This window comes from Strix aluco, chromosome 14, assembly GCF_031877795.1.
Source record: "Strix aluco isolate bStrAlu1 chromosome 14, bStrAlu1.hap1, whole genome shotgun sequence".
NCBI classification, from domain to species: domain Eukaryota; kingdom Metazoa; phylum Chordata; class Aves; order Strigiformes; family Strigidae; genus Strix; species Strix aluco.
In genome coordinates, this window is record NC_133944.1 from 11,965,922 (window position 1) to 11,978,472 (window position 12,551).

The 12,551-nt window shown below is 42.8% G+C and overlaps 1 protein-coding gene across 1 annotated transcript in view; it reads left to right on the forward strand.

Moving 5' to 3' along the window:
- Positions 1-5,631: 5,631 nt before the first annotated feature.
- Positions 5,632-12,551, forward strand: part of SLC7A10 (solute carrier family 7 member 10) — a 44,766-nt gene continuing 37,846 nt past the window's right edge. The window contains 2 exon segments of the mRNA XM_074839922.1: positions 5,632-5,673; positions 5,675-5,771. Of these exon segments, the coding sequence (XP_074696023.1) occupies positions 5,632-5,673; positions 5,675-5,771 (139 nt within the window).

Below are 12,551 nucleotides of genomic sequence, written 5' to 3' on the forward strand. Positions count from 1 at the left end.
TTACCCCTTGGCACACCACGTTTAAATTGTCCTGGAGGGCAGTGCTTTGCTAGGGCAAGGAGGGTGTGAAGGATCTTCATACCCGTTGACAGATAACAGCTCACACATTCTGGTTACTCAGCTCTCACATTATCATTTGGCAAGGTTCATACGTAAAAGGACATTGTTTATAAATAACAGTTTTTGTGAATGAAATTTGTAATAATCAAGGCAGATGACAGAAACATAAGCAACAAATTATTAGGATTATATTTAATCATAGGAATTACTTTTACCTGGTTCAGATGCTTAGCTAGTTTGCACCAGCTAATTAGCCTCTTCAACCTATTCCAGAACTGCTAAACACTTGGAGGAACCTTTTTACTGTTGCCATTACTGCAGAGAAGAGTAGCTACCCAAAAAAGGCCACTCTGCACAATTTCCTCCTTTATTGGACTAGAGGAAAAGATTCTGCCTTCCCTTTTCAAATATGCATTCCCCATTTTCTTCTTTAGCTACTGAGGAGTCACATACTAATGCAGCTTCCTCTACTACAGCTTTCTGAAAACACGGAGGTACAGTATCATGTTACTAGAAATACAAAGAACACCATTTTTTCCTCCTTTATCATATAGAGACTGAACATGATAGAGCAAGTTGATGGAGAATAGGATGTTTTTAACAAGTAACTGATCCACCTGCACCTGGCTACATTTAGGGTTGACTGCTGGGACTCATTCACATTAAAGTGGAAAGGCTTCATATGGTTCCCCTCCCACTGATGTCACCTCCCAGTAAATGGGCCTCCTTCCTGCTTGTATTCCTGCTCTTAATCCTAATGCCCTGCAAGTGTCTGTCCTACTACAGAAAAGTGATGAAGCACAGAGTAACATCGATTCTGTTGCAGTGGGACCTCACAATCCCAAGTCAGCTGTGAGGCTGGTGAAATCCCCTAACGTGGGCTTGGTGTAGGGCACATCCATAAAGACAGTTCAGACTAGAGCCTCCCATATTTTGTATGGGTTTAACAGGCTTTCCACAGACACTATTCAATACAGCAAACCTTACTCTCAAGTTTATTAGCAGTTAAGAATCACTTTACAATCCCGTTACTCCCCAAATTTCCTTTTGCTAAACCAGTCAGCCCACTGCTTTGATGGTACACTACAAGGTGACTTATCCTTCCAAGTAACTATTTCCCAGCTGTTTATGGTGACCCCATTAAATTCAAAGTTGAATTATGTTTTAACAACTATAGTATGTTTTGGGTTTGTAGTGTTGGTTGTCTTTTAAGACAATAGAAATTTGTTTAGATGGATACAAAAATGGAGTGAGACTGGAAAGAACATCTGCTATCATGGAGAGGCTTTATATTTCTTTAACCTTGCTCTCTTTTCATACACTTCATATACATTAAAGACCAGATTCGTTTGAAAACTCAGTCACAGCATCCCTTAGTAAATGACATATTAAATTACCTTTATTATTTCTTCCCAAAATACAAAACCCAAACTGCATTGTTTACTTCTCTTTTTTTTAGAGCATAAGTAGCAATGAATGAAATAACTGATTCCAAGAACTTTAATAATTTTTGTACATTTCAGAACATGGAGAAAACGAGGACAAAAATAGCAACAAAAGAGAACACACGCAAGCTTCATTGCATCCTCTCTGTGCAGTTGCTATGCAGCAATTGCCTTCCTACAAAGAACTTTGGCTTTTTTGCTTACTAACATTTCGTCATTCAAGTAGATACAGTATGTTCAGATCCAAAACAATTTAAAAGAAGTCTTTGCTCTGAGAGCTGTCTCAGATAACTAATAATTAGAATGTACATGCCCTCTGACTTGCTCATTTTGGAACTACATTAACAATAGGACAGAATATACAACCTAAATAAGCAGCCAACACTACCACAAAGAGAAAAGTCCTCTCTTCACCCTCATGCAAAAAACACAGTGAAGCAGGCAGGCACCCAGCCTAAAAAAAAAAAAAAAGAGCATTTTTGGCAGTGAATGTGGGCAACCTTTGTCACTGCTGTCTTTTCCAACAGGTTTCTGGCCCACTGCTGTTTTACACTCCTGTGTTTTGCTATGGATGTGAGCATATCGAAAGCTCTTGTTGTAAACAGCCACCTGCTTACTCCTTCAGCAATAGTAAAACACTTAAAACTTCAAAAAGGGAAATCATTTATTATGCACACAGTGGGAAAAGAATCAGTAAATCAATGTTCTTCATACGAATCTAGGTAAATAATTTCTCTTCTTTCCAAGGACAAATGAGGAAAATGAAGTACTCTACAGGGGTCCAGACTACAATCCTAAATTAAGTTACCAACATAGATTTCCTGGCTGTGTGCCCTCACCCATAACCCTTATCCCTTACACCATGTACTCAGTCTCATGTGGCAGGGAGAAACTGAGCTGCTGCTGCACAATCACCATCCTCCTCCATCACCAACACAGCTGCACCCAGTTTGCCCACCCTATCACCCACACTACCTGTGGGGTAACTAGGCTAAACTGCTTACAAGCTTATTGCCTGCACTAGGAAGTACATTGTGGCAGAGATACCACAAATAAGCACCTACCAAAATAATGCTGTGCATCTAGAGAAAAAGATGTGCATCTTTATCTTCATCTCCCAGGGCAAGGGCACAGGTCCCTTCAAACGGGCATTTGTAAAATCCCTACTTGGGTGGGCAGCCAGGGGGTTGGGTCTCCCCTATCAGAGGCCTCTCTCATGGCCCACGGAAGCACAGCTGCCACGAGAGCACACACTGCCCAGCCACAAAGGCTGCCTGTTCCGACTGGGACCAGCCCAACACCAAGGCAAGGGCATGGACGCTGCCCTCAAGGATGAAACTCACAAACCAGGACCTGGTGCTGAAACTGTAAGGTGTAACACACAATATCCTGGCCTTGCTGAGCCACCATCAGATATGCCCATTTATTAATGTTTCTGCTGCAAAAGGTTTTCTTGGGACAAAAATGAGATTTCACCCTACGGTTCTCCTGTGCCAGTTCTGTTCTTTTAGCCTTGTTCAAAATGCACCCAATGTGAAACTGGATAGGAAGACACAATGCTCTTAACATTCCCCTGCTTTTCTCAGTTTTAATGGCTTGTTGGCTACCTCTCCTAAGGAGAGTTTTCTGGTGCTTTTCTGATAGGTTTTTCCTTTCTTATTACCAGTAAAATACTTGAAAACATATCAGTAAAGTCACCCAGTTGTGCCTCATGGATTTCGGTAAGGAGGAACAATTACAGAACAAAGTATTTGTATCAGCACGCAGAGTGCACACTCATATGAATACTTAGCATTTTCCTTGGCAAAGCCCCCTAAACTGGCCAGAATGTTTAAAAAAAAAAAAAAAATCCTGCAACTACTGCACAGTTGAGTTGAAGAAGATTATTAGAGTTAATTGAATTCTAGTATCGTTTTCATCATCCCACAGTCAGCATGCACTGTTCCTCGCTAATCAGCATAAGAGGGCTGACTGGGATTTTTATCTTCCACACAATACCACAAAGATTACACACATATTTCAGAGCAAACCAACATTTCTACCACAGCAAAAGAAACCAAGTGCAGTGTTATCCTTCTAAGTGATCATTCATTTAACAGATTCTGTGGTTGTTCTGTAAAGGTTAACTGATCCTAAACTTCATTGGGCTCTTAGAACTCAGCAATACAGTTAGCAACACCATTCATTCCATATTTCTTGATTTTTGTACTTTTCTGATGAAGTTCAATCTGGTTTTTTAGCTTTTACAAAATAAATAGACTGTGATCAACAACTTTTACAGAGCAAATCATAACGTCCATGTAAGACTAGCATGTAGAGAATTTCAGAGGCACCAGAAATTACTTGAGTTGCTATCAGGGGAAAACATAGCTCTGAAGCAATCATTTAAACCACCTAGAAGAAATACCTAAAACATTAGGTTACTTTTGAACATCTGAAACTTCATTTCTAGTCTTTGCATTTCCCTGTCTTTTAAAGGGGAACAGTAGTACTGTTTACATAGTTCAGAAAGTAATTCTTCTTGTAAAATGTTTCCTTATAAAAACTACATAGTAATTCAATAAAAGGACATTTTAGAAGTAGTTAGTGAGGCAGTTCATTTAGAAACAACAATTCCACAGAGTGATAGATCAATTTAGGAAACAAGTCTCAGCCTCTGAAAATCAATAAGCCTTTCTGTAACAACAGCAGCATAAAGCAGCTTTATATAGTAAAATCACTTACGATTATCAGCTTTGTAAGAATAGTCCACTGATTTCCTCAAACGATTCACCAGTTTTCAGGTCATACTTTTCATTCTAAAGTCAAACAAAATCAGACTGATGTCACCACAGAAACTTCTGACTTTCCTTCACTGAGGTAAAGAACTAGACCTTTCTTCTCCCATTGATACCACCCCACCACATCCAATTTCCATTACTGTGTTGGTTGCCCCACTGACACATACTGCCTCCTTCCCACACCTCCTAGATAACGTATCATCTTCTTATGAAAATTTTCTAACCTATGCACTTTCAGAATAGGTCACCCACATGAGGATCCTCTCTGAATGCAGAACCTCTCTCAGGAAGGTGTCCATCTTGACTTACAAAAAAGGAATGAATCAGGGATTTCTGTCAATTAACCCCTGGGTGTTACAGCTTGAGGGAAGACCCCAGGTTCCCAAGCTATGATTTAACTTTACTGATTTCATCTGAGAGCAGAGGAGACATCATCCATTGACACTCTTATGAAGGCAGTTTGCTCACAGAGCAAAAGATTTGTGAATTACTACATGACGTTATTTCCTTATATTTACCTTGGTATTCCTATGTTCTTGCTGCAATGAAGTACCCCAACATTTAAGCTCCATCCCCTGTGTGAAGAAAGGAAATATTTATTTCCTTAAGCTTGCCAACAGATGACTCCAGCTGCAGCTGACCAACAGCTCGCTGCCTGCCCAGCAAGGCAGCTGGGAGGACTGGTGGGGGGACGCCCACAGCTGCAGGCCCCTCAGCACCAACAGGTCCAAAAGGAGCCAGAGCACGCCCAGCTGAGGGGGTTTAACTCCCTTCAGACAGGTTTGGAACAAAGTGGGAAGGAGGAGAGAAGACAAAAGAGAAGTAAAAGCAGAAACCAGGCAGTCAGCGTTTGGGCATTACCTTGATTTTAACTTAGCCACACGCTGTCAGTACTGATTACAAGCAGTAAAATGGTTTTTCCTTTAAATTATAACACTACCACAACTAACAAAGCACCAAGAGTAGGTGGACCACCACTGAAAAGATTCATGTGGAGACAGCGCTACACGGAGTTAGGTTGGCTGGTCATAAAAGCCATCCAGAAGAACCTGTGGGCACGCAGGCTGCCCGGGCGCTGGGGCAGACCCTGCCGCTGACAGACCAAATGGCCAAACCGGTCGCTCGACGCCTGTTGCTCACCGAGCTGTGCTGACTTTGGCGTTACTGCGGTTGTTCCCCCCCGCCCTCCGGAGGACCCGCTTGCAGGTTGCTCCGGGGTGGCTGTGGCGCCCGTCCCGCACATCCCCGGGGGCACCGCCGCCAGTCCCCGCGGCTGCCTCGCCTCAGAGCGGCGGCCGCAGCCCCCCGCGCGGACACCCCCTCCCGCCCCCGGCCGGGGGCGGCGCATGCGCGCGGCGGCGGCAGCGGGGCAGAGCGGCGCGGGCAGCGATGGCCGGCGGGGAGCAGCGCGGCGCGCCCGGCGGCCCCGAGCGGGTGGCGCTGAAGAAGGAGATCGGGCTGGTCAGCGCCTGTGCCATCATCATCGGTAAGGGCCCGCGCCGCTACCGCCGCCGCCCGGTGCCCCCCCCCCCCCCCCGCGGGGCAGCGGCGGCAGCGCGTCCCGCTCGGCTGAGCCCCGCGCCGGGGCGGGGGCTGGGGGCCGGCCGGCGCGGCACCCGCGGGCAGGTGTACCGCGGCGCCAGCTCCCCGCCCGCTGCCGGCACCGGGAAGGTTATCGGGCGATGTTGCATGTGACAGCGCGTCTCGGCCAGCGGTGAGCTGGGCGGAGGGAGAGAGCGGCGGTCGGGACGGCGTTTCGTTGTCGCCTGTAAGGCACGGTCCTTCCGAGGTACCCACAAAGTAGGAGCAAAAGCCCCCTCTACCCCAGGCGCTCAGCGGACCGCAAACCCGTGAGATTTTCTAAAGTGTTTTCCCAATGGCCTTTCGAGTTGTTAAGGCTTCTGCGGCTCTTATTTCTAAGGCTAAACCAAAAGTTGCTGCTTTTATTTGAGCTCGGGGTTTTTCAGAGATGAAGGTGGCAGCTTGGGCTTTCCGAAAGCCACCAGCTATCCCTGGCCCCGCGGTGGGTGTGCGGGGCTGGCAGCCCGGGCGGTGCTCAGTCCCGCTTCCCGCACCGGCTGCGGGCTGGCGGAGCCGCGGCCGGGCAGCGCCTTTCCCGACAGACGTTCTGGTTCGTGTGTCAGAGCTGCCAGCCAGCGGGGCTGAGCCTGCTTCTCCCATAATAGAGACAAAACTGAGAAATCGGGGCAAGGCTGTGCTCAGCACCATCCCTCAGCTTGCTCCGTCCCTGCGGCGTTTGGGCTGGAGAAGTGGGGGCAGGCCTGGGGAAGGAGCAGTTTCCCAGTCGAATACAGGAGCCCGTGCAAACCCAGTGAGCCTCAACACGCCGGGGGAAGACCCAGCCCCTACCTTCTCCACCGGGAGCTGTTGGAAAGACTCGCAGCGCCCGTTGGGGCAAGGGCCATGGCAGCACGGCGAGATGGCAGCGGGCACCACGGGAGCCGCCGCAGCCGCGGGAATACGCTGTGCGGTAGCAGGATTGGTCGGGACACCCCGTTGTGTCCGCGTGAACGATGTCCCCAAGCTTGAGGAAGAGGACTTCACTGCATACTTCCTATAGGTTGTCATACTATCCTACTGCAATTTTATGCTGTTAGCCCTGTATCCCTTTATGCCCTGTTTAGGTGGATTGGGTCTTGCAAAAAAAAAAAGACATTTTAATGCCATTGAACAAGATCTCTTGCATTGCAGGTGAGGCTATTATATAAAAGGAAAATATTTCATTCCGTTCCCATAGTGAAAAACTAAAATCTAATGGGCAGCTATAACTGCAGTTTGTGGGAGGATGTGTTCCAGGTATACAGACCTACCTTGACATTGAATCCCTTGGCATATTTCAGGGGAAAAAACTAGCTTCTGGATCTCAGTGGAGCACAAATGACCTTGCGTAAGAGTGGGGTACTTGTGAGTATTCAACGAGGCACAGTGCTGTAAGGCACTTCCAGGGTTAGGTATCACATGAGTTGCTGCTGGTCACAGGGAAGATTTATGGCATCTGTGTCATTTGTTAGTCCTGGTATTAGATAATTGTATCTCAAGACTGCTCCCCTGCTCTCCCAGATCCTTTCCCAGTCAACCTTTCATCAACCTGACTCATTTGCAACACATTGCAAGCAGAATACATATATATAACTCTTGTACAAAATAAATCTTGTGAAACAGCCTCTCATCTAATCAAAGACATCTGAGTAGGGAAAAATATTGACATTTATGGTAAAGTCTAGTACTGTCAAGTGGTTTAAGTATTAGAGAAGGTTATCTGCATTGCCAAATAAAGCCTAAAAATTCTGCTGCAAATTCCCCCATATTTTGATAAAAGAAGTTTGAAAAGCAACTCTAGGATCCTGGTTTTGGGTTTGAGTTGTTTGTGTGCAGGTGTGTGAAATTACATCATGCATCACAAAGTCATCAGTAACAAAGTGATATACAGTAAGAGTATAGTATAGCTTTGTAGATGTCACTATAGAAAACATGACAGCTCTTAATCAGAGGACACTGTAAATTACACCAGATCAGCTTGCAAGCCATTAGGGGAGTTAAATAAGAGAAATCTTATTTAAGAGTTCTCTTTCAGCAAAAAACTACACTACTTGATCTGAATTGGTATTAGGCAACCAGTTAGCTCATAAATTTACTGTATGATAAAATTTAATGTAGGGAGAAGACTTCTTTCCAATGATTGAATGTGGGGGGAAAAAAGGGGTGCAGTCAGTGTCATAGCCTTTTGAACTGATGGCAGACCAGGACTCTTATGTCAGCCATCATAATGAATTTCCCATTTCTGAGCGGGGGAGGGAAACCCTTTTCTCTTCAAGGATTTAGACATCAAACTCTGATGTGTCCCGTGGCAAAGTCATATTGCTTGAGAACACCAAGAAAAAAGAAATCACCTTTGAAAAAGACCGCTCCTTGCTCTGCATGGATCTAGAAGAAGATTATGCTCTCAACTATTCTTTAAATGTTCTTGTAGATTATCTTTATTCAAATAGTGTATAAAAGTGCTGTAGATACAGAAAATTTAAGAGGATATTTTTGCATTATAAAATAGAAGTTTGATGCTATGATCTGCCAGCATTAGAGCAAATGTTCTGTTTTAGCTGACTGCTCTACAATTCTAATCAGCTGCAGGGTAGTTATAGAGAATTATAATCTCCTAGTAATTAGTAACAGGAAGAGGAAACATCAGGGAGTATTTGGAAAATACTGTAAATATGAGCCTATAAATATGTGATTAATAAGCTTGTGGTTGCCTTCTACACTAATTCTGCTTGTTTAAAATAAAGCGTTATATGATTTGCAATTGGAGGGGGGAAAAAAATTAGATTGTTTTCTGAGTGCTTCCTAGCACAATGAAATGAGGTGAAAGAGAAGGCTTGGAGGTGGGAGCACCATTATCTGGTATATTTGAGAGTATTCCAATAAGGTCTCTCAATATTTTGTAGTCCTTTAGGACTCCATGAAATTTCACAGTTGCATCTGAGGAAATAAAAACTACCTCTAGATGCAAGTACATTACTTCATTCAGTTTAAACATTACAGGCTTCTGGCTGTTAGAGCTCAGCCTGCCCAGTGAACACCGGGCATGTACTGGTTTGGGGAGCAGTGACTGTTACAGTAGGGCAGAGCCAGCCCTCATCTGCCAGCTGCCCTGCAGCTCCCATAGCCGGTGCTGATTCCCTGCAAAACAGGTGTTCCTTTTCAATCTTCTTTCCATGTTTTAAATTATAGGACAATTTTCTTACTACTTTTACAGCTGAGATACTTGTCAACATAATAAATTACTATGCTATCTTAATACACTCACAAAACTCATCCTTTCAAAATTTTCATCCTCTCTTTATGGAGGCTTGGAAGGCTTTGCTGTAAGAAATACCACTTCATCTCACAGAAAATATTCAGAAAAATAGCAGAACAAAGTACATCAAACTAGGAATATAATATGTCTGTCCTATATCTGCCCCATAGGACGGTCTCCTGATTTCTCCCAGGAGCCTAGCTTTCTCACAACACCTAAGACTATCCTTCATTACTGCATTATTTATATTTTAATTTGCATACAAACAAGCCTAATTAGAGAAGAAAGCTGTTTCTAAAGGTTGTTTCATGTTTAGGCAGAAGACACCTCTTTGGAGTATCCTAGTGTAAATGTAGGTACTAAATACAAAAACTTTTTGTTTTAATACTAAAAAGAGACTGATACTTAATGACTGTAAAAGTGAACACAGAGTTTAGTACTTGTAACAAATCTTTCTGGCAACTCATCTCTGCCACAGAATTTTGGAAAGTGCCTGAGACTTGCTGTAGGAGTACCCAAACCACACTCTCTCAAATGTGGTTACATACAGTGAAAACAAATCTCTCACGGGCTTCAGCTATTAATAATCTTCTAATGTACTCAATTACACTGCAAATTAAGCTTGCCAATACTCAGATGAGGTGATACAGCTTAAAAGGTAGTAACATATGTCCTTTATTATCTAGTAGATAATAATTTACAGATTCTATATAATTGCTTGAAACCTGAATTAGTATTTATTTAGCAGACACAGAAATCTATGCTGTATTTAATTCAACAGTTATTTTATGCACTGTCTACATAGCTGGCTTTATATCTCATTTGTAGAGCTCTGTGTAATTAAGATTAATGCTTGTGTATCTTTTCTATGAGCACAGAGAAACTTACTCAGTGCCTTCAATGACAGAAGCTCCATGAGTTGGCCCTGTGTAGTTTCTACCACATTCCACTGTTCTTTAAAAAAGTACAAGATTTAGAAACAGCAGCCTGATTAACATCTGATACCAGCCTGGTTCTTTTGATTCGAATAACAAATTCTTACATTACAAATATACATTTAACTGTATACACAAATTGTATGTATAAGACATTTAACAGGAGATGTTTGTTTAATACAGGTTGAGTAGCTTTATATAAAACAAACAGATAAACATCTCTTAAAACATTTGTTTATGTGGCTTGTAAAACTTCATGAAAGTAGCCATAGGGTCATACTCACATTATGGTGAAGTCTGTTCTATACACGTGAATGATTTTATGTCAGGCTATATAAGACCCATTAGAAGACCTACAAATGATCCATAATAAAATGTCAGCTGAAACTAAATACATCTCCTTATTTTGCTGAGCACAGGCGGTCAAGTTATCTGCATCAGCTGACTTGGCGTTGCTTAAAAAATGCTTGCAGTGCTTATTCTACTCACACACAAGCTTGGTATAAGATCACTTATAAACTGGTTCCCAATTCAAGTCCAGTGATACTATCAAAACTGTTCAGCTGGCCAGTGAGCAATACGTTCAGTTGTTGCTATTTCTGGATGTAGCTTTCTGGAATTTATCTGTCCACATCACCCAGAAAACAGCACACACTCGCTTCCTTCCATAGCTGATGTCAGTCAGGTACCTTATGGATGGTCTTAGCAGAATGCATACAAGCTGAAAAGCCCCCTTACTTGGAGATGCTTCCTCATGTAAGGGTTGTCCTGGTATGTAGTGCAAACTACTGTCCATATCATGATAATCCACCAAGGGAATGACCAAATAAGTTTCTTTTGTTGTCATTATATCTGCCTGGAATTGTACTTATTTACTAACAACTGCATCTACAGGGAAGTTTTCATTTGCATAAATATCACTTCCAAGGGCAGTGCTCTGAGATAACACCGAGTTCAGAGGTATAATTGCACTGGATGTGATTTTTCCTCCTTACCATTAACAGAAAAGTATTTACTAGGCTTCCTGCATGTCAATTTGCTCTGTCCTTGCCACTATGTCTCTTGCCGTTCTAACATGCCCTGAATCCCACAGACAGTCTTTATAGGCAGAAACCTAGTACAGGATTCGTCAAGCTGCTAGCTTAACACCAGGGAAGGAGAACAGATGGAAATGAGAATAGCCTTCATACTCATCTTTTTCATAACATACAAGAACTTAAGTGGAAATGGATAGGAAATGCCAGGTGCTTGATGAATCCTCTCCAATCATGTTTCATATGCCACCATTGCTTAAGGAGACTGGTTATTGGTCATTGAATCAACTGGCACTCATCAGATCTATCTCTTTATCAAGTAACATATCAAATTATTAGATCATTCCTAGTCAGGCCCAGCAGACTTTAGTGGAGTAGCACCCAAGTTACAGGACTGCAGCAGAAAGATGTATGAGAAAGAAGAAAAGCACCCACATCTCTAGGTGATTTCTCCCGATTTCTGTGATCCTACGTGGCATCACAGAAAACAGTGGTATTGCAGCAAGAATCTTCTCCCTTTCTGAATCTGTGTGAGATCATTTCATTTTTATAGATAGCTTAAGTTTCAGGACACACTTTTGTTCGCTGACTTGTGAGAGTAATACAGATTACTTCAGTGGTTTTCTCTCTCTGAAAAAAAAAAGTGTTTCTAAAAAGAAAGAGCCTTCCTTATCTCTGTTACACACCTTACTAACTAATATTTTGAGCATTCAGTTTCACATGGCACTTGCTGACATAACACACAAGGATTTACACATACATGACTGATTTCAGGGCAATAGTTCAGGATCTAGCTCTGGACTGTAAGGAAATGTAATTCAACATCTTGTCCTCTTATAAATGCAAATTATGGTTAAATAAAGGCAGTGGTCAGGTTTTTTTTCAAGATAAATGGCACATCTTCCTTACTAGTGAGAAACCACAAAGACACTTTAGAGTCACTTGTGAAGGGTTTTTTCCATACAGTCCAGAGGCTTAGGCTCAGATTCAAAACTACTGAAAATTACATATCCAGGTTCCATAGGTACATTAAAGATGATAGGTGTCCATAACACCCAGTATGAAAGAGAGGTGCATACTACTGAGAAAGATCAGACCTAAATTTTGAAACAAAGAAACCTAGGGATGCCCATCTGAAATGCATCATACAAGTTACATTTGTGGCATGATATGTTTTAGGGGTGATAGTGTGTTCTCACGTTCTTCAAGGCTGCTCCAACATACAGTTATCCATCAGAATTATTTGGGGTAGCCTTTCACCTGAGTTTAGGGAGCTGAAAACAAGCTGCAGTTTCACTTGCAAGTAAAAACCATGGCAAAGTTCAAATTAAGCTTGGTAAAAATCCAGGGAGATCCTGCAGCTTCTCTGGGCTAGCAGCTTACCTCCGAGGCTGAATGTACAGAAGGAGGCAAAAAAGAGCTCTAATTAGAAATTCCTGGCAGGAAAAAAAAAAAAAAAAAAGAAAGAAAGAAAAAGAAAA